Source organism: Dacryopinax primogenitus (genome assembly GCF_000292625.1).
Source record: "Dacryopinax primogenitus strain DJM-731 SS1 chromosome Unknown DACRYscaffold_4, whole genome shotgun sequence".
Classification (NCBI taxonomy): Eukaryota; Fungi; Basidiomycota; class Dacrymycetes; order Dacrymycetales; family Dacrymycetaceae; genus Dacryopinax; species Dacryopinax primogenitus.
In genome coordinates this window covers 550,339-571,065 of record NW_024467201.1, presented here as the reverse complement: position 1 = coordinate 571,065, position 20,727 = coordinate 550,339, and the positions used below count along the sequence as shown (strand labels likewise).

Here is a 20,727-nt window from a genome sequence, read left to right as displayed (position 1 = left end):
ACGGCAGCCTCTCGCTGAGTAAGCTGCTGTTCCTTCTGCGCCACGGCCAGCTTGCGACTGCGGACCACTTGATACCTATTTCCGTGGTTCAGAAACAGAGCGAGAGCAGGGAACTAGTTAGCTTACATCTTCTGCGCTTCCAGGACCTTATGAGAGTGTACAATCTTCTCATGAGTCATAAGCATCTGTGCGCTAGGGCGTGCGTGCGGCTATGAAGGGATAACATAAGCTTGGCATCCCGCCATGACGCTTGGAACGCACAGCCTGGCTCAACATGGACTTGATAACCCCGACAAGCGTGCTGGAGTACTGTTTCGGGAGAGGTGGAATGCGACCGCTCCGGATATGCACGGCGAGCTCCTGATGTGTCTGTGCCGCATGGAAAGGGGGACTGGAACAAATGGATGAGAGGTGATTTTGTATAGAGAGAAAATAGACATACTTCCAGGCACAAAGCTCGTACAGCAAGCATCCGAGAGCCCAAATGTCGGATTTGATATCGTATGGACTGTCATTAATTAGTTCCGGGGACATGTAGTAGGGAGTCTTGAAACGAGCATGTTAACATGACTTTTTCTTAGCCAAAGTGAGACACATACCCCGACATAGGTATTTGCAAAGGTGGAGCTGGAAATGGCTTTGGATAATCCGAAGTCGCCAAGCTTAATTGAGCCATTTGCATCGAGGAAAACTGTGCCAATCAGCGCGTTATCAGAGAAAGTCCATCGGAGCAACGTACCGTTCTCCGGCTTCAGATCTCTGTGTAGTATCACTTGTTTGCCTTCTCTACAGTCTATCTGTCCCGCCTCTGGTCCCTGGGCGCCTCCTGCACCAGGGAGTGGAGCGCCGGGATGATGGCAGTAATGAAGGGCGTACAGTAGCTGGGTTAGGTACGCCCAAATTGTGTCCTCGGGGACGGGCTGCTTGAGCTTGCGTGATTGTTTGATGATACCGGATAGATCACCACCGCCGCAGTACTCCATCAGGATATAGAGAATACCGTGTTCACGATCGACGAACTGCACCCAAATCAGCAAATAAACAGCACAAGCAGGGAGAGACATACGCGGTCATGATACCGCACGATGTTGTCGTGCTGTAACTCTTTGAGGATATTGACCTCAGCTACGATTTGCTTCCTGTCACGCTCTGTCATACGTTCAAAGTTCAGTTCTTTCCTAGCCAGTAGCTATGATTTAAATATCTTCAGTTGATATAGTGATGTGCGGTACAAAACCACGCACCACGCCGTCGGTCTTCCTCCGCACCTTTCTGATGATCCCAAAACTCCCATTGCCGATAATCTCCAGCGGTTCGTAGTCAGTCAGGATAGCAGGCGATCCCAGAGCCGAGGAAGAGCTCTGAGTAGAGGATGGGGTTGGGGTGGCAGAGGGGCGCGCAGACATGGTTGATGAATGGCGTAGAGTTGATGGTGATTAGCGCGCCTCGCGGTGTGTGATGGGTATGGAGAGCGCAGCAGTATTGATACAATGCAGAATGATGGTAAATGAGAAACTTGAGTGAAAGAAAAGTAAGATGATTGATGTCGCTTTGGGTAGCAGTCAGGCAGGGGATGGAGGGAAAATACTCCGGGAGTACTGGTGCTCGGGCGGTTAGTTGGGTTGCAGCACATGGGGACGCGGCTCAGTTCGCGAACCAGTTAGCATCACGTGATGAAACTCAATACTTCCGCTTCCTTCTTCTTTGGTCATCCCTCGTGCGCAACGCGTCAAAGAGCGCGTCTTGCATTACACACGTCAAGCATTGTATTTCTTTGTTCACTTTGCTACTCCACTACATTGTGCTAGTGCATATATCTTGCTCAAAATGTCGCTTGGAATCTCCACACCGCTTCAACCGCTGGAATCTCCTTCTGACGTGTCGCTCGTCCCAGAGCAAAAGAATGGGACCGAGCCAGCCCCTGTCAAAACGAACGGCTCGCACCCTGCACCTCCTACCTCTCGCACACCTCATGAAGAATATCAATACCTCGACCTCATATCCTCCATCATCGCCACTGGGGAGAAACGGCCCGATCGTACAGGCACAGGCACGCTTGCCTTCTTCGCTCCCCCTCCCTTCCGTTTTTCTCTACGCGACGGCGTGCTCCCACTTCTGACCACCAAACGCGTCTTCCTCCGTGGTGTACTTGAGGAACTCCTCTGGTTTGTTGGCGCATGCACCGACAGCAAGATCCTCTCCGAGCGCGGGGTCAAGATATGGGACGGGAATGGCAGTCGGGAGTACCTGGACAAAGTCGGACTCGGACACAGGCGCGAAGGGGACTTAGGTCCTGTGTACGGTTTCCAATGGAGGCATTTTGGAGCAGAGTATAAGGGCGTAAAGGACGAGGTGGAGGGAAGGTACGAAGGCGAAGGTGTGGATCAGCTCAAAGAGTGTATCTGGAAGATAAAGAACAACCCCACCGATCGAAGGATCATCATGAGCGCGTGGAACCCGAAAGGTGAGTTTCGCTCATCAACCCTTATCAACTTACTGATATCGCGCAGACCTACCGCAAATGGCGCTCCCGCCATGCCACATGTTTTGTCAGTTCTACGTCCACCTCCCCCAATCGCCGGAGGACAAGCCCGGCCTCTCCTGCCAGATGTACCAACGCTCATGCGACCTGGGTCTTGGAATCCCGTTCAACATTGCTTCGTACGCGCTGCTGACCCACATGATTGCCCACGTCACTGGGTGTGAGGCCCGCGAGCTCGTGTTAGTCATGGGCGACGCGCATGTGTACCTGGACCACGTGGAGGCGCTTAAGGAGCAGGTCCTCCGGCAGCCGCGCGAGTTCCCGACGATCAAGTGGAACAGGGAGGTAGCTGACATCGATGATATCAAGTACGAGGATATCGAGGTGCTCGGGTACAAGCCGCACGCAAAGCTGGAGATGAAGATGAGCGTGTGAGGTAAGACTGTAGTGGGTGTATCGATAGATAGGGTATCTCGGATTCTAGTATCGCAGCGCTAGTATACATACATTTGTTTCATGCAATCTCACTCTCATATCTGCCTCGTTCCCCTGTTGCTCTCATCTGAACCTATTCCCAGTCCTCATCCTCATCCATCGCTTGCTCTCCTCTTGCCCCACCTCGCTGTATAACCATTCCATTGGTCGGTCTCATCTGCTCGTTCGCTCTCCTCCCCCACTGGTCAACCATCTCCAGCTCGACAGTCGGCTCCGCTTCGTCCTCCCTCGCGCTTCCCAAACTTAAACTATCAAGCGACCGCCGCCCGATGTTAGAGACGTCCGGTAGTGAGCGGAAGATGTCCAACAGTGTATGAGGTCTCGGAGAGCCGGAGGGTGAGGTTGAGGTCGTGAGCGACGGAGTGGGGATCGCACTGAGCGTACTCGTCCGCTTGTGTTTGTGTGGCGGGGAAGCGGTCGAGGGGAGAAGTGCGCTGCTCGATTTAGGAGCAGGGAAGAAGGACAACTCGTCCGCTGAGACAACTTTCCGTTCTTCTTCCTCAGCACTCTTCCTGCACTTCTTATTAGGGCGCGGCTCCTGAACACTATTGACCGACGGCGGGACCGCGGTAGGGAGCTGATCCTCGTTAATCGCCAATAGGGTCAGAGAAGTCGTGAGTGTAGGAACAGTGATGGAGTGCGGAAGTGGAGGGCGAGAAGGTTTCTTCGAGATGGGGATGTATAGTGTGGAGCGAAGGTGGATCGAATCGGATGCCCAGAGCTTGTTTGTTCGGCGGAGGGTCGCAAGCTATATGCGCGTCAGTAAGGAGGCAATGGCGGGGTAAGAAAGTAAACTTACTGGGACGTTATACTTGAGAGCGACGCCGGCGAGAGAGTCTGTCGGTCTGATCTGCAATTTAACGGTTGAGGTGATGCAAGCGAGATCTGAACTCGAGCAGCTCACTTCATGCACGATAACCTCGACGCAGTCCACAACTTGTTTTGTCTCCTCCTGCTCGCTCGGTGTATGACTCCTCCCCAATCCAAGCTCAGACGCGATCGACTCCTCGTCCCATTCACTAACTGTGTTCCTCCTGGACCTCCCAACCCGTAGACCCGCATCTCCGATTCCGTCCGCGCCAAAGCTCCCCTCGAGCACACGTTGCAGGCTTGGGCGGGTTGGCATGCCTTCCGCGATGCTGACGGTTCCGTTGCTGCTTCCATTTGCTGTGGGCAGCACGGGTGAATGAGAAAGCAACGGGTGAGTATCACTCGGCTTGGAGTGCCCGTTCGTGGTCGCGTGCTCCTCCACAGATGGCGCTTCAGCATCCTCTGACAGTTGTGTTTCCCATACTGGCTCAGCATCGAAGTCCAGATTAATAGTAGATAGAGAGGCGCTTGGTACATGAGAGGTCATTGACCGACGTGAAAGTACATGAGTACAAGCTTTCAGAAGGGGGACGATGATAAAGAGCTACGGCAACATGTGTGTCAACCCCCAGTTACCCTTGGCTCGGCGATGCGCAGGCGGTGGAGAATCAGACTCCGCTGAAAGATAATAATACTTGGGCGCTCATTACAAGTGAACATTTGCCATAAATTAATATTGCTCATTTTTGTAGACAATGGATTGGAGAGGTGATCAAGTGTATTCAAGCCCTAGCGAAACCATATAGCAGCATGGGAACAGGAACGATAAATAGACCCCCCTAACCAGCAGTTCTTGCGTTCCGGCCACACTATCATGTTTCGATTCTTGAATGTCTATCTTCACGTACATTTTAACAAATGGATGACCACACTGGTTTGATGAACTTGATGGTCAGAGGTGGGCAAATAGACACGATCCAGCTGAGGTAATCGCATTGAGTATTTCCGTCGAATCAAAGATACGGTATGTTCCGGAGTTGTGATCAGGTAGTATGCACAGCAGCTGGATCCAGCTCTAGAAGTCTTTTCAATCCAGTTTTAGACGGTACCAGAACAGGACATAGTGATTTCCATATCCAAATTATCAGCAATGTTCTTCAAAAGTGGTGGTTGCAGAAAGAGTCGATCATGGCTGAAAGCCGGGAGCATTTCCAGTTGTAAGATCGAGGGACGCGCGTTGCGACTAACGCGCGTCCCTGGTAGGCTACACAAGTCCAACATCTTTCAGCTCTCTCTACACCACCATCTCATTGTAGAACCCAAAATCCAACATGGTGAGTACTTGTATATGCTAGGAAAACTGAATAATTGACGGTATACCAGGCTCGGAGATACGACAGTATGTTCATGCTCATGTAGGTATGGACGAGGCTGACGACATTCCCCAGGTCGAACAACGATCTTCTCTCCGGAAGGTGAGCATACATCTCCTTCTCTCACGATGACAGGCACTAACTCACTTACCAGGTCGCTTATATCAAAGCAAGTTTCCCTCCCTTTCCTTTTTTTCTTTCCTAACTCCGTGCAGTTGAGTATGCGATGGAAGCCATCTCCCACGCCGGAACCGTCCTTGGCGTGCTTGCAACAGACGGTGTCGTCCTTGCTGCGGAAAAGAAAGTGACTGGCAAGCTGCTCGATCTATCCGTAGCAAAAGAGGGCGGGTACGGAGGGTCAGGGGAAAAGATCTTCCTGCTCAATACGTACGTCCTCGCTACCACTTTCGACTTTCTTTTCCCCGCCCTAGCCCCCTGTGTGAATAGGCGCTAACCTGCAATACAGAAATGTGATCGCCGGTGTAGCCGGACTGACAGCAGACGCCAACTCGCTGATCAACTATGCCCGTTCAGCAGCGCAGCGCCACCTTTTCTCGTATAACGAGGACATCCCCGTCGAGCAGCTCGCACAGCGGCTTTGTGATCTGAAGCAGGGGTATACGCAGTACGGAGGTGCGCCCACTTCTCAATTATTGCTCCTTTTCCTTTCCCCCTGCCCGTAGGATTGGGCAATACCTTCTTCTCTTTTGATGGAACGAGTCCCTGACCCCTTACCCTCCCTTGTTCCAGGTCTCCGCCCCTTCGGCGTCTCCCTTCTCTACGCCGGCTGGGACCCGCACTACCAATTCCAGCTGTACCATTCCGACCCCTCGGGGAACTACTCTGGATGGAAGGCGACCTGCATCGGGGCGAACAACGGGACTGCGCAGAGCTTGCTCAAGCAGGAGTATAAGGATACGATCGGGTTGGAGGACGCTATTGGATTGGTTTTGAGGACGATGAGCAAGACGATGGACTCGACTAGTTTGAGTAGTGAGAAACGTAAGTTTGGCCAGCTGCATATCGAGGCGTGGGCTTAATCTCACCCCAGTGGAATTCGCCACCCTCACTATCGACCCACAGACCAAGCGACCCATTGCCAAGATCTACCGTCCGGCGGAGGTGGACGCTCTGCTTTCCAAACACGGGCTCGCTAAGGTGGAGGACGCTGAGGCGACCGAGATGCGCAGCCGGGACGGCCTGCTGGTTGTACATTAGCCGACAGGATGATAATTCTAATGTACATTGTTTTCCGTTCATTCTATAACAAATGACTGCTCCATGGGAAAGAATGGTAAAGATACAAGATTGCCAACAGAAGTGGTTGTACAGGAGCGCAGTTGTCGAGTGTCCTGCTAGGGGAACTTACGTAGTGCAGTACATTGTCCTTGCTAATCTGAGGGCAGTCGTTGTCGTCAAGAGGTCGAAATTGGTTGGTACATCCCCATGCACAGCATGAGCGTGGCGCCATGCGTAAATGAGCGCAGGACGGGAGAATTGGTACCTGCATCACAGATGTATTCCATATGTCAGTACATCTGTTGCCTATAGCGATACAACAGAAAAGAACAGACCGTTCATGCATATACAAAGCAGAGCGGGTTTGACTATCCCGCTGATGCGGTCAAGTCAGCGAAGTTGACAGACCACATTCGAGCTTGGACGGTCTAGCGTGATTTCGATTGATAACAGCGGGAAGGGCGGGTGAGTGTTCGGCGTATTCGTGTTCGATTGCGTCCACGTGCTTGGACCGTGATGCCCAAAGCAACCAAGAGCCAAGAGAGAAAGACAGAGATATCGATACAATTTCTCGGAAGTTGGTCATGTCGTTCCAGAAAGGCAGAATAGATCAATTGGAGGCGTAATTGCCGCGAAGGAAAGACTCCTTGTGCGGGGAGGCGGGAAGCTGCCAGAGCGACACCAGTAGCTTCGCGTCTTCTTCGTTTGTCGACGTGATCACGGCAGCGGTGGCTCCACTCATCGCAGATTCAGCTGGAGAGGCGAGCGTTGGAGAACGGCTGCTACCGGGTGAGAAGGGCACGCGGTCTTCACTTCTGGAAGCGAAGGACGACCGCCTTGTCACCTCCTCGGGCGATCTAGCCGCATTGGACGACTGGTCGATGTCGACAGTCTTACGAGCTACAAGCGAGTTGCCAGAACGTTCTACGGATACCTTGCCCTGTTGGGAAGGGGATCCAGCTTTCGTTGCCATCAGGTCGATCATACAGGTGCGGATGAAAGAGTTGCCACGGCCGCGATCCTCTCTAGGCACATGAACCCGATAGCTGTGAGCAACAGTTAGCACGCATATATGATAGCAAAGAAGTCGGCACTCACTGTTGGATTAGGTTGTCCATCCTGCTGCAGTCTTTATCGCACCCTGGGTAGGGGCATACATGTGGCTTGATCCCTGTATGTATGCGTGCGTGCCTCTGCAGAATTGTCAGGGGATGGGCTTTGGGGGTGAGAATGATGAATGTACGGTAAGATGGCCCGAGGTCGTGAAGGATTTCAAGCATACATCACATTGGTAGATCTTCCTCGCCGCGTCTTGACTGATGTGAGTAAATAACTCCATTGGCACAAGCATGGCGTACCTTTAGAACCGAAGAACTCCCCATCCCGAGCAGTGTCAGTTGGCGAGGATAGGAGTCCGTCATCGGTGTCTTGGAAATTGGTGCCTGTGGCGGAGGGTGGAGGCGTTGTGGAGTCGTCAGGAGGGTTGAGGATGAATATACGCTGCCCGTTGCGCTCAAACGAGAGCGGCGGGGGCATCGTTGCTCGGTATGCGCGATACACAGTGGGCAACAGAGGAGGTGGTGAGGAGGGAAGGATGGAGGTGATGAAAGGAGGAGGGGAGAGGAGGAGGAGGGCAGCCAGCAGGGGATGAATGATTGTTAGTGGAGACCATTATGCCGAGTCCCTGTTTGCAGGGTGAATGGACCCCCATCAGGTCGGGGGATGAACTGCTTGCTGCCCCTCCTTCCTGTGCACGCACGTCCCCTACCGTGACCTCACCTTGCAGGCAGAGAACCATTAAACATCGTCGACGATGACGTCTTTGTCTCCCCCTCTCGACAGTGCTTCTATGCTCCCGTGTCATTCAGACAGCGACACCCGGGAGCACAGGACCACAAGGCACGTACCTCCAGGGGCTTCGCTTCCTCTTCCTCGACCACTCCAGAACACACTCACATAACTCCACTTGGATAGCAGCACCGCACACACGATACGCACCTCTCCCTTACCAACTCTTAGGGAAACACCTTCCCAACAATGCCCCTCTACCTCCAACAGACGCTCGAACAGCCCTCGTCCTCACCAGCGATCGTTAGCTTATCCTCCATCAGAACAGAAGCAAGAAGCCAGGGGCCATGACGTAGCACGAACATGCCCCGCTGTGCTGATCCTGTCTCCCCCTAAAAGTCTAAGGGCGCGGAGGCTCGCCCGATAAAATGCATCACCTTTCTTGAATGTATGGACCCCTGACACCTTTAGTAATGATCCCCATTTCTGGTTATATACCAAACCGGGCTTGTTGTTGCACTCGTTGCATGCTCTTCTTCCAGTCAAAACCTCGTTCTATAGGCCCCACCCCCTCATGCCATACTCCACAGGAAGACGAGATTAAGCCAACCATCTGAGGTCTCTATGGCTCTATTTTGTTTTACAACGGCAGTGGGAGACCACCCCAACACGCCCTTCGGACACAAGAACCAGGCCAACCTCCAAGTCTATCTTTAAACAACAAACCCCCCTCTTCCAACCCAAGCTCCGGTCGGGGGTCCTAACCCTACTAAACGCCCTGGACTCCCACGCCCACCTCCACCTCAGAAGCCTCCATTCCCAACCTTCGAAACCATTCAGTTACTGACGTCACTCGACCTGTCCAACGCGCGGTGTGGCAGTCTGTTTCAAGACCCAGGGATTGGGTATTGGTCCGGTCCTCTCATGAGCTGTCAGCAGGGAATGGATAATCTATAGAGAATACGTCCGTGTGTTCAAAGGGGATAATGTGTTTCGTTACCGTTGCTGCAAGGGCCAGGATGTATATGAATTACCCTTTTGTTGATATTCGCAATAACATGTCAAGGCTCCTCTCGGCGATGCTGCATTGATGTCCGTTGCGCAGCGCAATTGATAACAGGGAGGGAAACATGCATTATATGTGTGGCGCTACAATCAGAATAGAAGATCAACAAGACGATGCAGGTATAGTACAGTGCAAAGGTAAGTATGAGTACAGATCCATATGAAGCTCGATCACGCGACTTCCCTCGTGCTTGTGCCTCCACATGAATGAGATAATACCAGATGCCAGAGAAGTAGAATCTAGATAGATTGACAAGATGATAAGTCGCCTATGAGGGCGGAGGATTGGATGGGCCTGTTGGACCTCGATCCGGATCGACGCCCCCTTTAAGCTGTCGATGTCGCTCTCGCGCAATGGCGACGACGTTCCGGAGATCCTTTTCCAGGACCGGTTTTGTTAGGATTCTGAAGAAATCCACTGTCAGAAGGTCGTCTAGAATCAAATTTAGGAGTAACTCACTTGTCTACTCCCGCTTCGAGATACTCTTTCTGATCCTCTTGCAGGGCGTTGCCCGTCACTCCGACAACAAAGGTTGTCCGTCCCAATAGTCGAAGATGCTCCACAACCTGCACTCCAGAATACAGCGGCATTTGGTTATCGAGAAAAACGACCGCATATTTGTGCTCGTCGATCATGATCGGCTCCGTGGTATGGTCGGACGAAGGAGTCACTAGCGCACTCGGAGTGGTAGAAGAGGGCAATCTTCGAGGTGTGACAGCTTGCGTATGCGCACCAGGTCCGATAAGATAATCCAGCGCCACGAGCCCATTTTCGGCCAACTCAACTGTACAACCGATACGCGTCAGCATACGGGACATGAGTCTCCGCGTGAGCACGTCGTCGTCCACGACCAGGATTGGCAGAGGCCGCTCCTGTGCATCTTGCGGCGGCTCTGTAACCTGCTGCACCGTCACAGTTGCCGGTGGTTCGTGTGCGTCGGTACCGTTCACAGCCGTGGGTGTCTCCATCTCCGGCCCTTGTACTTTGGGCGGGACGACGACCTTCTCCGTGAGAGGATCCAAGAATGCGTGAACGTCTGCGCCAAGCGGTTTGAGCGGCATGCTGGGCTCGTTTGGCAGGGGCGGAGTAAGTGAGCTCATCAACGGCGTGTCAAGCGGCGCAACGGGCGAGTTAGCAAAATCGATGCTCGTAATCGCTGTGAATCGAAATATCATCAAAACCCATTCGAACTGAGACCAAGGAGAACCTACGTGGCACAGCAGCAGGCGACCGGTCCCACCTCACAGGCACCGCATCACGGGCCTTGACAGCGTGCGGCCCTACCCCAAGGGCAAGCTCGACCCAAAAAGTACTGCCCTGTCCGACCTTGGATTTGACCCCTAGCCGACCTCCGGAGAGCTTGACGATATTCCTCACCAGAGCAAGACCGAGACCAGTGCCTTTGCCGCCTTGGAACCTGCCAATTTCGGTCTGCACATATGGACTGGGTATCCTTAGTCATCGAAGGCAAGGAGAAGGAAACAGCGGTGCGCACCTGAACAACCGGTTGTCGACCAGATCCCTCGGTTTGATCCCCACGCCAGTATCCCGCACCTCGATACGCACGACGATGCCCGTTTTATGCGGCTGACCATGCGTGCCGCTATGGATAGAGCTTCTCCCGCTCGCAGGAGTGTAGAGCGCCGGACCACCGGCGTGACCTAGCAAATGGTAATGGTGATGGTTATGTATAGACTGCGTGGCTCTATTCAATCCGTTCGCGCCTTCTGTGATGGATTCCATAAGCTGGAGCGGATGCTGTTGTCGTTCCTCAGCAGGAGAAGAAGATGGTACAGCCTCGGTATCGCTCGTCTCAGGGTCGACCTCGAGCAACACTGGCAAAGGTGCCACTTCCTCCCTCGAAAGTGGCATGATTAGCCTAGTCTCGACATGCACCCGCCCACCCTCGCTCGTGAACTTGCAAGCGTTACTAGTGAGGTTCGTCACCAGCTGCCGGAGGCGCATCTCGTCACCCAACACCCATCCGTCCTTGACAGCCTGCACATCCTGCTCTGTATCGCCGTAAGCCGTACGATTCGCGATATCGTCGATTTTCGGATCGAGCCGCATCGTCAGTGTCAGACCGCGGGATTTGGCGCTCAGCTCGAGGGGGAGAAGCATGCTCCTGATCGCACCGTGGAAACAGTATGGTTTAGAGACAGTGACGAAGCGGCCCGAGTCCATACGATTGAAATCCAGGACGTCATTCAGGACTGCAAGTGTCATACTCTCAGAACTAGCGCCAGTGTGACGGGATAGATGGAGGCACCTTTGGACATCATCTTGAGGCTGCCTTCCAGCGCTTGGAACTCGACATCCTCCTCTTTCTTAATGGCGCCCGAGCCGATCAGGTTCTGGGAAGCGAGCACTGCCCGGGAATGAGCAACGCCTTACAAGCAAATAAAGCGCATACAAGCCGTATTGAGAGGCACGCGAACCTCGTGGAATATATAGCTCACGAACCGTTTCTTGCTGTCGCTCTCTTTGCGCTCATTCACTTGCGCCTTTTGTGTAGCCTTGCATTGGTCTTTGAGTTGCTCGCGGAGGGTGAAGGAGCGACGCTCGGCGGTTTCGAGCGTGAAGTGGACGTATAGGAGGAGGATGTGCCAGATGGTGCTATTGACTGTGTCTGCAGAAGATGAGTGCGGCCATGTTACATGGAGAAGAGATAACGTACTGCGGGTCCAAGAGTTGTAAACAGGAATGATAAGCACAGAGCTGACAATTTCCCAGGCAATGAATGCAATCGCCCCAAAAAGTCTGTTCTGCCCCAAAGCAAATAGTGCCAGGAAAGGCAGCGCAGCGCTGTAGCTATACATGCGGTCAGCCTCCCTGAGCGCAAGAAAGATGAGAAACGAACGCACAAAGGTGTCAGTTGGAAGTCTTTCTGTCCACAGGCGTTGTTTGATCTGGAGATGAAGAACCCGCAGTTCCACTGGTCGAAGACGTTGTACCACGCCCACTGCCAGGTGGCGATCATGAGTATGACCTGGTACGGCCAGGAGTACCTCAACCTGCATTGCTGTCAATGAATAGGAAGTTCTGAGGCGCGTATACGTACTTCATGCGCGGGACGTTGAACAATACTAGGAAGAGTACAGGGATGGAGAAAACAAGTCCGCCGCCGATGTCGCCGATATGATTGAATTCTGTGAATGGCTGTCCCACCAGGGTGCAGTTGAGGATCGTGATAAGCAAGTAAAAGCACGCGGTGATAGCGGCGAGTGTCTTCTGCGTGAACCATACGTCCTTGCGGTACTTGTCCTCCGACTGGGCGTCGTAGAAGCTCAAATCGAAGAACCTGACGATGCGTGGGTAGAGTCTCCAGCGGAGGATGGTCGTGAGCCCCCAGAGCTCTCGAATACCTGACGAGTTGGCATTCGTAAACCCAGCTTGTGAGCGAGCGTCTGGAGGGTTGCCCAGTGCGCGGGCTGCATGAGCCTGCCCAGGAGCGGCAGATCCGTTCTCCAAGCCTGCGGGTGCCCCAGCGCTCTCAGACATTCCCGTAGTGGACATATCTGCCCACTTGTCCATATCCCACTCGGCGTCTACGACGACTTCGTTCACCTCTGCCGGTGGGGCAGAAGGGTCTTCTTCTATCCCCCAGTCGCTCTCCCTCCTCTGGATGTTCGCCCTATAGCTGCTCGCCTCCGTGCTCTCGACAGTCGGTTCGATCGGGCTGTCGGAAAGAGATACAGCAGTGGAGATGACCTTGAGGAACTCATGAAGTCGGACTCGGAATGGTTTCTTCTCCCCTTCGGAATGTTCGAACTTGGTCACTTTTTTGTTTCCCCCTCCCGCGCTGGTACTCGCTCGCTGCCCGGTAAGCGCTCGCCCTAGTGGACCAGACACCTTCCGGGAGGCGGTCTTGCCCCGAATCTTGGATTTTGACTTCTTAGACGTGCGCTCGTCAGAGGCAATCGCTGGCGGTGGGAGTCCCTCTCCCTCCTCCCCATCCTCCCTCCGGTCTCTATCTCGCCCATGCTCTCCGGTGCTCTCTGCTCCTACAGGCATCGACGCGGGCGTCTTTTCGCTTTTCGGAGACGACGCCAGTGCGGTAGGGGATGTTGGGCGTGCGTGGTGGTGGGAGAGGAGGTCGGTGCCAGGGTTCGAGCTGTTCCGGTGCGCCACAGATGTGCGCTAGCGAGACAATGTTGTGGTGGGTATGCAGACGGAATGGTTAAGCAAGTGAAAAGTTAATGTGAAGGTGAACGTATAGAATGAAGAGGGGTTGGACTGATACTCCTCGCAAGTCAATTTCCGACCGAACTCTGTATGTAATTCAGTACGCGCCCAACACCATCACCGCCCTCTCTCAAGGCACCGAATTCAACCATTCACGTTCTAGCGCGGAGGAATTCCCCTTTTTGGGGTCACATTCTTAACACAGCCACTCCCCTTAAGACCGTCCGCGGGATCAGTTCCTCTTTCTACAAAAAATCGTATGCAGAAAAAAAATGCTTCCTGGTTGACAATCATCGGGGAGTGAGAGAACAGCATACAGTCCACTTGGTCCCTATCACCTAGGCGTCCGTGTCAGCATCAGTACAGCAGATTCCTTTCACATCCTGGCACAACCCCATCTACCCCTTGCACTCGCAGTCAGACTAGGCCACATGTCTTCTGCCGCTCAGGCCGCATCAGGTTCACGCCCTCCGGCGTTGGATGAATCGATGACCTCTCGAGACTAGTCAGTCACATGCTTATCCCTGCGGCTCTTCTGATAGGTCATAGCTATGCCGACTCATACGCCCACTTTGGCATCCATGAGGAGATGCTCAAGGATCAAGTCCGGACTCTCTCCTACCGGAACGCTATCTACAACAACCGCCATCTCTTTGAGGGCAAGACGGTGCTCGATGTCGGGTGCGGAACGGGTATCCTGAGCATGTTCGCTGCTAAGGCTGGGGCGAAGCATGTTGTTGGTGTGCGTCGCCTTTCTTCTATTTTAAGGACAGACGCTGATGGGAGCAAAGATCGACATGTCCAACATCATCGATCAGGCACAAAAGATCATCGAAGTGAACGGGTTTAAAGATAGTGCGTCCTCCTCCCCTCCCCCAGGCCTCGCTAACCTCTGCCGCAGAGATCACCCTAGTAAAAGGCAAGCTCGAGGAAACCGAGCTCCCGATCCAGGAGTTCGACATCCTCATCTCCGAATGGATGGGCTATTTCCTGCTCTACGAGTCCATGCTCAACACCGTCCTCCTAGCCCGGGACCGGTACCTCAAGCCCGGTGGACTCATCCTGCCCGACAGCGCGACGCTGTACATCGCTGCGATCGAGGACCAGGAGTATAAGGAAGAGAAGATCGCATTCTGGGATGACGTGTACGGGTTCGACTATAGCTGCATCAAGGACATTGCCCTGAGGGAGCCGCTCGTCGATACCGTCGAGCTCAAGGCTGTCGTCACCAACCCATACGCGATCAAGCACATCGACCTGACCACGGTCCAAGTTAAGGATCTTGCCTTTACCTCACCGTTCTCAATAACTGCGACGCGGAATGACTGTGAGCTTTCTTGCCCACCAATCCTCACGCACGCTGACCTTATTCCCACAGACGTGCACGCCTTCCTCGCCTGGTTCGACATTTCCTTCGGGTCGATCCACAAGCCGGTCAAGTTCAGCACTGGCCCGCACGCGAAATACACCCACTGGAAGCAGACCGTGTTCTACACCCGGGACACGCTCACCGTCTCCGAGGGAGAGAGCATCAACGGTGTGCTCACCTGCGCCCCGAACGCGAGGAACAACCGGGACTTGGATATCAATATTGAGTATGAGGTGCAGGGCGCAGTCCCGTCCCAGGATAGGATAGAGTATAAGATGTGCGTCCGCTTCCTTTTCCCGTTCCCTTCTCCTGTTTGTGTTCGACGGGATTGGCACCTCTTGCAAACATGAACTGAACTGACCGTGTCTAGGTCTTGATTCAACCTCCTACATTCACCCTGCACTACACTCCTCACATAAAACCCATCTAATACGCATCGCATAAACCGGCATACAAACAGGTACTGAGGCCGAGGAGTGAGAGCACCTAGAGCGAGGATTGGTTATGATCGATCAACATGTCTTAGATGTGCCGCGGGGCTGCGTACGTAATGCACATTGTGTTTGGCTAGAACGTTACACTGGGTAAATGCGAGCATGTATGCGCCCGCTGCAAAACATAAGAGAGGGAACAGATCGTAAACGTAACGGAGGCCAGGCATAAGATAACTCAAACGCGAAATAAAGTAAAAGAGCGAAAGGGAGCACGTCTACATGCACCCATCACTCAGGACCTCCCCGCACCGCGCGCAAACCGACCTCCGGTCGATCATGCAACACACCACACCAATAGGGAAGAAGAATATCGCAGCAAGGATCCCGAGGACACCGTGTGTCGTCATCGGCACATGTCCTTGCTGGAGGCAGAGGCTGCGAGGGTGGTCAGGCGGGAGGAACGAAGTTATCGTCGCGCCGTTCATTGGCTGTCGCTTCAAGTCAGTAAGCTACTACCGCAGCATAAGAGGAGATACGCACATTGGTATAATAGTACACTGTCCTACCCGCATCTAGGTGAGGAGCGCCAACCATCATCTTCCGCCCTATTTGGTATCCCCCCACTTGGGCAAACGGGTACCCAACATCCCTCGGGTCGGGCTGCTTTGCAGTAGGCTGAAAAGTGGAATAGCCGTACCCGTGAGTAGCGCTTGGTCCGACTAGGGCAGGTGCTGAGGGGAGAGGATCAGTTCGTCCTTGAGGGGGGATACGGGGGAGGGGGGCACCTCCTTCTGCTGGAATGGGGAAAGGGCTGGGGGCAGGGACAGGGGGAGGGCTGCTGCTCCCCTGGCTTCCCTGTGAGGAGGGCGCATCGTACGCCGGTGGCGGGACATCTGGGGCTGACTTGCTGTCCGTGACGATGACCATTGGTTTAGATGAAGAGGATGATGGAGAGGAGGAGGAGGAGGTTGTGGTGGTTGAAGTGAAAGGGTTGGGCATGATAGGTGTCGGTGAGTGTGCTGATATTGATGACGGTATGGGCGATACTGAACGCTGATAGAAGATGATTGATAGCTGCCTTCTCTCGGCCGAGTTGTTCTTAAGGCCGGCGAGTCACCCGAGAGCGCAGTGCTCCCCTGTTCACCTGTTGCGCACGGACCTTCCTCTTCAAGCCATCGCAGTGCACCTCGGCCCTGCCGGCTACGATGCTGAATATGAGTGCGACAACCAAGAGGGGAATTGTGGCGGTGCACAGGGATTACCGGCGAAGCTTCTGGGCGCTTCCCGGACGTGCGCCGCAGTCCACTTGCCGTCCTCCGATCAGGGCTCCGGACTGCGCGAGTTGATCTGTGAGCAACACCTGGAACAACAGCCCGAGATGTCGTACGTCATTTAGGGAAGGACTTCCTCCAGTAGCAGGAACAATGGCTGATGTCTGGCCAGACCATCACGTCTTGAAGGCACAGAGAAACGGGACAACAGTATGATTGCGCTGATTCAGAATTTAGTACAAAAATTATACATCTGAAAGGGCACTACCAAGATACGCGGTTCGAAGAAAAAAAACGATTCAAAAACCAACCTAACAGCCCTGATACATCACCTCCCCACACCTCGCGCACACTTCCCGCCGGTCAAGTGCACAACATATCAACCCAATAGGGAAACATATTATGGCAGTCAAGATGCCCACGATACCGAAGGTCGTCGTCCGGACATGACCTTGGGCAGCGCAGATCGCGCGTGGGTCTTGCACAGGTGGCCCAGGGATGCCCGGTAGGCCCTGCTTCGCTTCAGTACATTTCTTAGATGATATGAAGGGACACTCACGTTAGGGTAGTAATAGACTGCTGGGCCAACGGTGACTCCGTTTGGAAGGTCGAGGACGATCCGGTTCCCCATGGGGACGTAGCCTAGTGGATCTGGGCCAGGGGCGGGATAGACATTGTACCTCGGGTCTATAGGCTGGCCGGGGAAGGTCGCGTAGCCCGGTGTGGGAGTTGTTTGTGCCAGAGGTGGGTTGGCTAGATGGATGTGAGTAACAAACCCAAGGATAAAGAGATGGGCGTACATGCACCAGGGGGAGGTCCAGCAGGAGTCTCGTATTGTTGAGGCTCCTCAAGAGGTCCCTTCGTATCTTTTCCGTCAACCATTTGTGAGTTGATGAGTTTGTCGAAGGTGTTGTTGAGTTAGCTGATAGTGAGTTACTGTAGTATGCAACTGGTTTCTGACGCTCCTGCACCTGACATACAAGCCTTTTATTCCCCGTCCATACCTCCAGGTTTTGCAGTCGCCTGCGCACCTCTGCGGCCCTGTCTCTTGTACTTAGCGTCCGTGCGGAAAGGCACGGAGCGCCCAAGCTCTTGGCCAATCACATGACGCGCCGCAGAGTGCCCGATGAGCGTGTGAAAAAGAAGCAAGGGTCCTGTGGCTGTGTTGTCCTCGGCTCGAGTTCCGCTGGAGAGGAAGCCGTCGCTGTCGTTGGGGACGGGCGCAGTGAGCACGAAGGCAGCGACCTCGTGTACGGATGTCAAAAATTAACGATACTGCATATCCGCAGGCATTCTGTCATTATGGAATGACATCTTCACTGCGCCGTAGGTAGTTAAACATAGACATTCCATAAAGATCATAACGTACACTCGACACCACAAGTCACACCATTACCAATATACAGAGAATAACCGCATATCAAAACCCTCCATCCCTACTGGCATCCGCTGTAGAATATCTCCCCGCACCGTGTGCACTGTTCTCTGCGGTCCATGACACAGCAGACTAGGCCTATAGGAAAGCATACGATGGCGAATAGAACACCTAGTATGCCGAAGGTGGTCGATCTGATGTGCCCTTGTTGTGCACAGATACTCCGCGGGTCGGCGGGGTTCACAGACAGGATCACGGGGGTGTTCATTGGTTGCTGATTACACCGTTAGGTACAGTAATAAAGAGGGAAGGGAAGAAAAGAACGCACTGCTGGATACTGCCGATATGGCCCTTGTCCAATAGGACCTTGTGGCCCAACATCTACACTCCTGCTCATGTCGAATACACCCCTATCCTGTACAGGGCTGTATACACCCGCTGGCTGCCGCGGTTGACCCATTAGACTTGGCGTAGACCGCGGTCCTGCGGAGGTGGTCAGGAGTGAGACCAAAAGGCAGGGACGAACTCACTAGACGATTGACCAACGGGCGGTGTATATGCTGGTGGTGGACCAGCTGGAGTAGGCTTGCCCTCGTCAATCATCATGTGGGTTTGCTATTACTGGTCTACTCGATGGGAGGGAGTGTTGGGTACGATGTGATCGCTGGTATGCGGGAGGAGTCAGAGAATGCGGTCAAATAAAAGCCAGCCATCCAAGTGCCCTTTCCCGGACGGAAAGCTACGGAGGGTCCTATCAATAGCAAGAATCCAACGGGGGCATGTTTGGCCACTGCGCCGCGGTACCTCGACGACCCTGGCGTGAAAGGAGGGAAGGACTTCTAGCACAGCTCGCAGTTCCCGGATTTGAGGACTCATTTTCGACAGTCCGGCGGCGTCGGCACAGGGCAGTACACACAGTATGATAACCATCGCCGCTTAACTGATGCACAAATTTACATTCGCAACTCTGATTATCCAAAACAATCATCACACGTGTCTAGAAGCTATAGCTAAAAGTCCCGAGGGTATAACAAACACCAATAAGGAGTACGAGAGAAGGAACCGGCATTCACTAATTGCTGCATCCTGCCTGTAAAACCTCCCCACACCGAGAGCACTGCTCCCGACGATCCATTATACAACAGATGATGCCAATGGGGAAGCAACAGATAGCAGCGACAATACCCATGGCGCCAAACGACTCGACCGGGACATGTCCTTGCCGAAGGCATATACCGCGCAGATCGGTTGGTGGCATGCCCTGGACGTACACGGGCGGCTGCATGTTGGGCGGCTGCAGTGTCTGTTAGTGCATTATCGCGGTCGTTATATGGGAAGACGAACGTAGTATCCTGCCTGCTGCATTGCCGGTACGTAGGCGCCATCAGCTGACTTGGAGGTTACAGCTGGAGGAGGTGCTGTGGGAACGGCGCCTGTTGGTCCGGTGGACATGTTATATAGTAAAGGTCGATACTTGGAGAGGATAGGTACTAGTCACGGTCGACTACTCGCGGTCTGGTTATGCTGGGAGGATGGGTTGTTGTACTAGGACTTTGGCGGAGAGAGTTGATGGCGAGCTTGAAACCATGGATGATGGGTATCTCTGTTCCTTTTAACTGCCAGCCAGGTAACGGAACTGAAGCACATTGAGCACAGAGTCAACCCGGTCAAACATGATAGGATATCCGATGATCACAGCACTTCCGAGTTCCGATTGAGGTGTTTCCAAGGCACCATGCACGTCCTGTGCATGGGCAATGCTGACTCCCAGCATTCTTGCAGGGCGCTGCATCGGGGAAAACCTGATATTCTGCCTACAATAGGGGTCCCTCGATGTGTTTGGGATGCTATGGTGGGCCTCATTACAAATTTCTTACAATTGCACCAGATTCAAGTCCTGTCAAGAATATATGTTCCTCTGTGCATGGATATGTATGAATAAGTAGGAACCAACTTCTGATCCGCTAGCGCTAATGAATACATGATGTATGCGTTGTGTCTTTCAGGACCCCTACATTAGCTACATAGCCACCATAGTTTTTATGGCTACACACTTTCTCGAGCGTCTAATGCTCTTCTCAATGTGTCGAGTCGTCGATTAGGGGAGAATAGTAAAAGTGGCGTGAATTGGCCTGCCGCAGGCCAATCCGTCCCTATATACATATAGGCTACATAGATAGTCTAATGGAATCAAATTCCGGTGCCTCAGGGCTGCGCAAGGGTCCTGCACTGCCACTCTTGGCACACACTCGATAAATGCTTGCCCTTTCAGACGCACCGCAAGAATTGATATCTATCCCAAACTTAACTGCTTATCTTTATTGCCTGCAATCCACTTCAATGGCTATGTCTTGACATACTTATGGCTAGTCACAGGCGAGCTCCACCGGCTCCATGATGTTGCGGACTGCGTTGACATCTCTACTGCGCCCTCTAATCCATAACGGCACACTATGCGCACGATAGAAAGGCCTTCTCACGAAAGATCTGAACACGTGGTCAATGACATTATGAGATCTACCCATTCAGAGAAGGCATGCGAGGGAAAGTCGACGAACCGCCCATTGAAGGCGCGACATATTTCAGCACAAGAGATCATAGGAGAAAGGGGTCATTGCCCCATTCCTCAGTGCTGCACCATCCGGGAGAAATCAATGTCTACGTTCCGGCGACGCCCGCGGATTCGAGGGAAATAGAATCTTGGCGACCTTTTTTACAGATCTGAAATCAGACCTTTAACCCAAATTGGTGGAGCTTCCCATTCAATGGTCATATATGGACATACATTTTAAAATGCAGAGGAGCGGCATAGACACAGGCAAGCAGAACAAGAAATGGAA

General features: G+C 53.3%; 12 protein-coding genes across 12 annotated transcripts in view; 4 read left to right on the top strand and 8 right to left on the bottom strand.

The window, feature by feature from the left end:
* Nucleotides 1–192: 192 nt before the first annotated feature.
* Nucleotides 193–1,406, bottom strand: DACRYDRAFT_48315 (kinase-like protein; the record flags this gene model as incomplete). Its single annotated transcript, XM_040774822.1, has 6 exons — nucleotides 193–391; nucleotides 443–546; nucleotides 600–691; nucleotides 740–1,019; nucleotides 1,067–1,189; nucleotides 1,245–1,406. 6 exons carry the CDS (start codon nucleotides 1,404–1,406, stop codon nucleotides 193–195), a joined length of 960 nt encoding a protein of 319 aa, XP_040631043.1.
* A 130-nt stretch (nucleotides 1,407–1,536) lies between these two features.
* On the top strand, nucleotides 1,537–2,917 carry DACRYDRAFT_87425 (thymidylate synthase; the record flags this gene model as incomplete). The annotated part of the gene is made up of 3 exons (XM_040776808.1): nucleotides 1,537–1,612; nucleotides 1,979–2,464; nucleotides 2,511–2,917. 3 exons carry the CDS (start codon nucleotides 1,537–1,539, stop codon nucleotides 2,915–2,917), a joined length of 969 nt encoding a protein of 322 aa, XP_040631042.1.
* An 84-nt stretch (nucleotides 2,918–3,001) lies between these two features.
* On the bottom strand, nucleotides 3,002–4,236 carry DACRYDRAFT_20770 (uncharacterized protein). Its single transcript, XM_040772074.1, has 3 exons — nucleotides 3,882–4,236; nucleotides 3,777–3,827; nucleotides 3,002–3,725 (listed from the first exon to the last, which is right to left on the bottom strand). The coding sequence occupies exons 1-3, from the start codon at nucleotides 4,101–4,103 to the stop codon at nucleotides 3,051–3,053; spliced, it is 948 nt and encodes a 315-aa protein (XP_040631041.1). The 5' UTR covers nucleotides 4,104–4,236; the 3' UTR covers nucleotides 3,002–3,050.
* Nucleotides 4,237–5,057: 821 nt separating this feature from the next.
* Nucleotides 5,058–7,036, top strand: DACRYDRAFT_20769 (N-terminal nucleophile aminohydrolase). The gene is made up of 9 exons (XM_040772073.1): nucleotides 5,058–5,121; nucleotides 5,171–5,186; nucleotides 5,236–5,262; nucleotides 5,315–5,329; nucleotides 5,376–5,547; nucleotides 5,627–5,793; nucleotides 5,911–6,162; nucleotides 6,212–6,662; nucleotides 6,733–7,036. Exons 1-8 carry the CDS (start codon nucleotides 5,119–5,121, stop codon nucleotides 6,376–6,378), a joined length of 819 nt encoding a protein of 272 aa, XP_040631040.1. The 5' UTR covers nucleotides 5,058–5,118; the 3' UTR covers nucleotides 6,379–6,662; nucleotides 6,733–7,036.
* Nucleotides 7,010–8,030, bottom strand: DACRYDRAFT_114546 (uncharacterized protein; the record flags this gene model as incomplete). The annotated part of the gene is made up of 4 exons (XM_040769843.1): nucleotides 7,758–8,030; nucleotides 7,643–7,710; nucleotides 7,498–7,592; nucleotides 7,010–7,445 (listed from the first exon to the last, which is right to left on the bottom strand). The coding sequence occupies exons 1-4, from the start codon at nucleotides 7,933–7,935 to the stop codon at nucleotides 7,010–7,012; spliced, it is 777 nt and encodes a 258-aa protein (XP_040631039.1). The 5' UTR covers nucleotides 7,936–8,030.
* Nucleotides 8,031–9,521: 1,491 nt separating this feature from the next.
* DACRYDRAFT_114545 (uncharacterized protein) lies at nucleotides 9,522–13,267 on the bottom strand (the record flags this gene model as incomplete). The annotated part of the gene is made up of 9 exons (XM_040769842.1): nucleotides 9,522–9,657; nucleotides 9,713–10,409; nucleotides 10,465–10,697; nucleotides 10,749–11,466; nucleotides 11,523–11,621; nucleotides 11,667–11,882; nucleotides 11,931–12,064; nucleotides 12,118–12,267; nucleotides 12,315–13,267. 9 exons carry the CDS (start codon nucleotides 13,265–13,267, stop codon nucleotides 9,522–9,524), a joined length of 3,336 nt encoding a protein of 1,111 aa, XP_040631038.1.
* A 466-nt stretch (nucleotides 13,268–13,733) lies between these two features.
* DACRYDRAFT_76479 (S-adenosyl-L-methionine-dependent methyltransferase) lies at nucleotides 13,734–15,363 on the top strand. Its single transcript, XM_040776206.1, has 6 exons — nucleotides 13,734–13,943; nucleotides 13,988–14,180; nucleotides 14,230–14,293; nucleotides 14,340–14,765; nucleotides 14,817–15,084; nucleotides 15,178–15,363. Exons 1-6 carry the CDS (start codon nucleotides 13,870–13,872, stop codon nucleotides 15,182–15,184), a joined length of 1,032 nt encoding a protein of 343 aa, XP_040631037.1. The 5' UTR covers nucleotides 13,734–13,869; the 3' UTR covers nucleotides 15,185–15,363.
* Nucleotides 15,364–15,516: 153 nt separating this feature from the next.
* Nucleotides 15,517–15,835, bottom strand: DACRYDRAFT_48717 (uncharacterized protein; the record flags this gene model as incomplete). Its single annotated transcript, XM_040774862.1, has 2 exons — nucleotides 15,517–15,729; nucleotides 15,782–15,835. 2 exons carry the CDS (start codon nucleotides 15,833–15,835, stop codon nucleotides 15,517–15,519), a joined length of 267 nt encoding a protein of 88 aa, XP_040631036.1.
* Nucleotides 15,836–16,721: 886 nt separating this feature from the next.
* On the bottom strand, nucleotides 16,722–17,512 carry DACRYDRAFT_20766 (uncharacterized protein). The gene is made up of 3 exons (XM_040772072.1): nucleotides 17,313–17,512; nucleotides 17,072–17,265; nucleotides 16,722–17,024 (listed from the first exon to the last, which is right to left on the bottom strand). The coding sequence occupies exons 1-3, from the start codon at nucleotides 17,392–17,394 to the stop codon at nucleotides 16,824–16,826; spliced, it is 477 nt and encodes a 158-aa protein (XP_040631035.1). The 5' UTR covers nucleotides 17,395–17,512; the 3' UTR covers nucleotides 16,722–16,823.
* Nucleotides 17,513–17,845: 333 nt separating this feature from the next.
* DACRYDRAFT_20765 (uncharacterized protein) lies at nucleotides 17,846–18,605 on the bottom strand. The gene is made up of 3 exons (XM_040772071.1): nucleotides 18,418–18,605; nucleotides 18,216–18,370; nucleotides 17,846–18,161 (listed from the first exon to the last, which is right to left on the bottom strand). The coding sequence occupies exons 1-3, from the start codon at nucleotides 18,488–18,490 to the stop codon at nucleotides 17,949–17,951; spliced, it is 441 nt and encodes a 146-aa protein (XP_040631034.1). The 5' UTR covers nucleotides 18,491–18,605; the 3' UTR covers nucleotides 17,846–17,948.
* A 267-nt stretch (nucleotides 18,606–18,872) lies between these two features.
* On the bottom strand, nucleotides 18,873–19,484 carry DACRYDRAFT_20764 (uncharacterized protein). Its single transcript, XM_040772070.1, has 2 exons — nucleotides 19,232–19,484; nucleotides 18,873–19,181 (listed from the first exon to the last, which is right to left on the bottom strand). Exons 1-2 carry the CDS (start codon nucleotides 19,337–19,339, stop codon nucleotides 18,960–18,962), a joined length of 330 nt encoding a protein of 109 aa, XP_040631033.1. The 5' UTR covers nucleotides 19,340–19,484; the 3' UTR covers nucleotides 18,873–18,959.
* An 884-nt stretch (nucleotides 19,485–20,368) lies between these two features.
* The window catches only part of DACRYDRAFT_20763 (uncharacterized protein), a 1,829-nt gene continuing 1,470 nt past the window's right edge, over nucleotides 20,369–20,727 (top strand). Inside the window, exon 1 of the mRNA XM_040772069.1 lies at nucleotides 20,369–20,705. Within this exon, the coding sequence (XP_040631032.1) occupies nucleotides 20,681–20,705 (25 nt within the window). The 5' untranslated portion in view covers nucleotides 20,369–20,680. The remainder of the gene's footprint in view (nucleotides 20,706–20,727) is intronic.

Excerpts from the sequence above, each read along its gene's own strand:
- DACRYDRAFT_20770 (XM_040772074.1), bottom strand. The coding sequence starts at position 4,103 with ATGCCAACCCGCCCAAGCCTGCAACGTGTGCTCGAGGGGAGCTTTGGC. Across the intron at positions 3,828-3,881 it reads TCGAGGTTATCGTGCATGAA|ATCAGACCGACAGACTCTCT; the intron begins GTGAGCTGCTCG and ends GTTAAATTGCAG. Across the intron at positions 3,726-3,776 it reads CTCTCAAGTATAACGTCCCA|CTTGCGACCCTCCGCCGAAC; the intron begins GTAAGTTTACTT and ends ACGCGCATATAG.
- DACRYDRAFT_20769 (XM_040772073.1), top strand. Across the intron at positions 5,548-5,626 it reads AAGATCTTCCTGCTCAATAC|AAATGTGATCGCCGGTGTAG; the intron begins GTACGTCCTCGC and ends CCTGCAATACAG. Across the intron at positions 5,794-5,910 it reads GGGGTATACGCAGTACGGAG|GTCTCCGCCCCTTCGGCGTC; the intron begins GTGCGCCCACTT and ends CCCTTGTTCCAG.
- DACRYDRAFT_76479 (XM_040776206.1), top strand. The coding sequence starts at position 13,870 with ATGTCTTCTGCCGCTCAGGCCGCATCAGGTTCACGCCCTCCGGCGTTG. Across the intron at positions 14,294-14,339 it reads AGTGAACGGGTTTAAAGATA|AGATCACCCTAGTAAAAGGC; the intron begins GTGCGTCCTCCT and ends CCTCTGCCGCAG. Across the intron at positions 14,766-14,816 it reads AACTGCGACGCGGAATGACT|ACGTGCACGCCTTCCTCGCC; the intron begins GTGAGCTTTCTT and ends TTATTCCCACAG.
- DACRYDRAFT_20766 (XM_040772072.1), bottom strand. The coding sequence starts at position 17,394 with ATGGTTGACGGAAAAGATACGAAGGGACCTCTTGAGGAGCCTCAACAA. Across the intron at positions 17,266-17,312 it reads TGGACCTCCCCCTGGTGCAT|CCAACCCACCTCTGGCACAA; the intron begins GTACGCCCATCT and ends ACATCCATCTAG. Across the intron at positions 17,025-17,071 it reads CAGTCTATTACTACCCTAAC|GGCCTACCGGGCATCCCTGG; the intron begins GTGAGTGTCCCT and ends GAAGCGAAGCAG.
- DACRYDRAFT_20765 (XM_040772071.1), bottom strand. The coding sequence starts at position 18,490 with ATGATTGACGAGGGCAAGCCTACTCCAGCTGGTCCACCACCAGCATAT. Across the intron at positions 18,371-18,417 it reads GCCCGTTGGTCAATCGTCTA|GACCGCGGTCTACGCCAAGT; the intron begins GTGAGTTCGTCC and ends CCACCTCCGCAG. Across the intron at positions 18,162-18,215 it reads CATATCGGCAGTATCCAGCA|CAACCAATGAACACCCCCGT; the intron begins GTGCGTTCTTTT and ends CGGTGTAATCAG.
- DACRYDRAFT_20764 (XM_040772070.1), bottom strand. The coding sequence starts at position 19,339 with ATGTCCACCGGACCAACAGGCGCCGTTCCCACAGCACCTCCTCCAGCT. Across the intron at positions 19,182-19,231 it reads TGCAGCAGGCAGGATACTAC|CCGCCCAACATGCAGCCGCC; the intron begins GTTCGTCTTCCC and ends CAGACACTGCAG.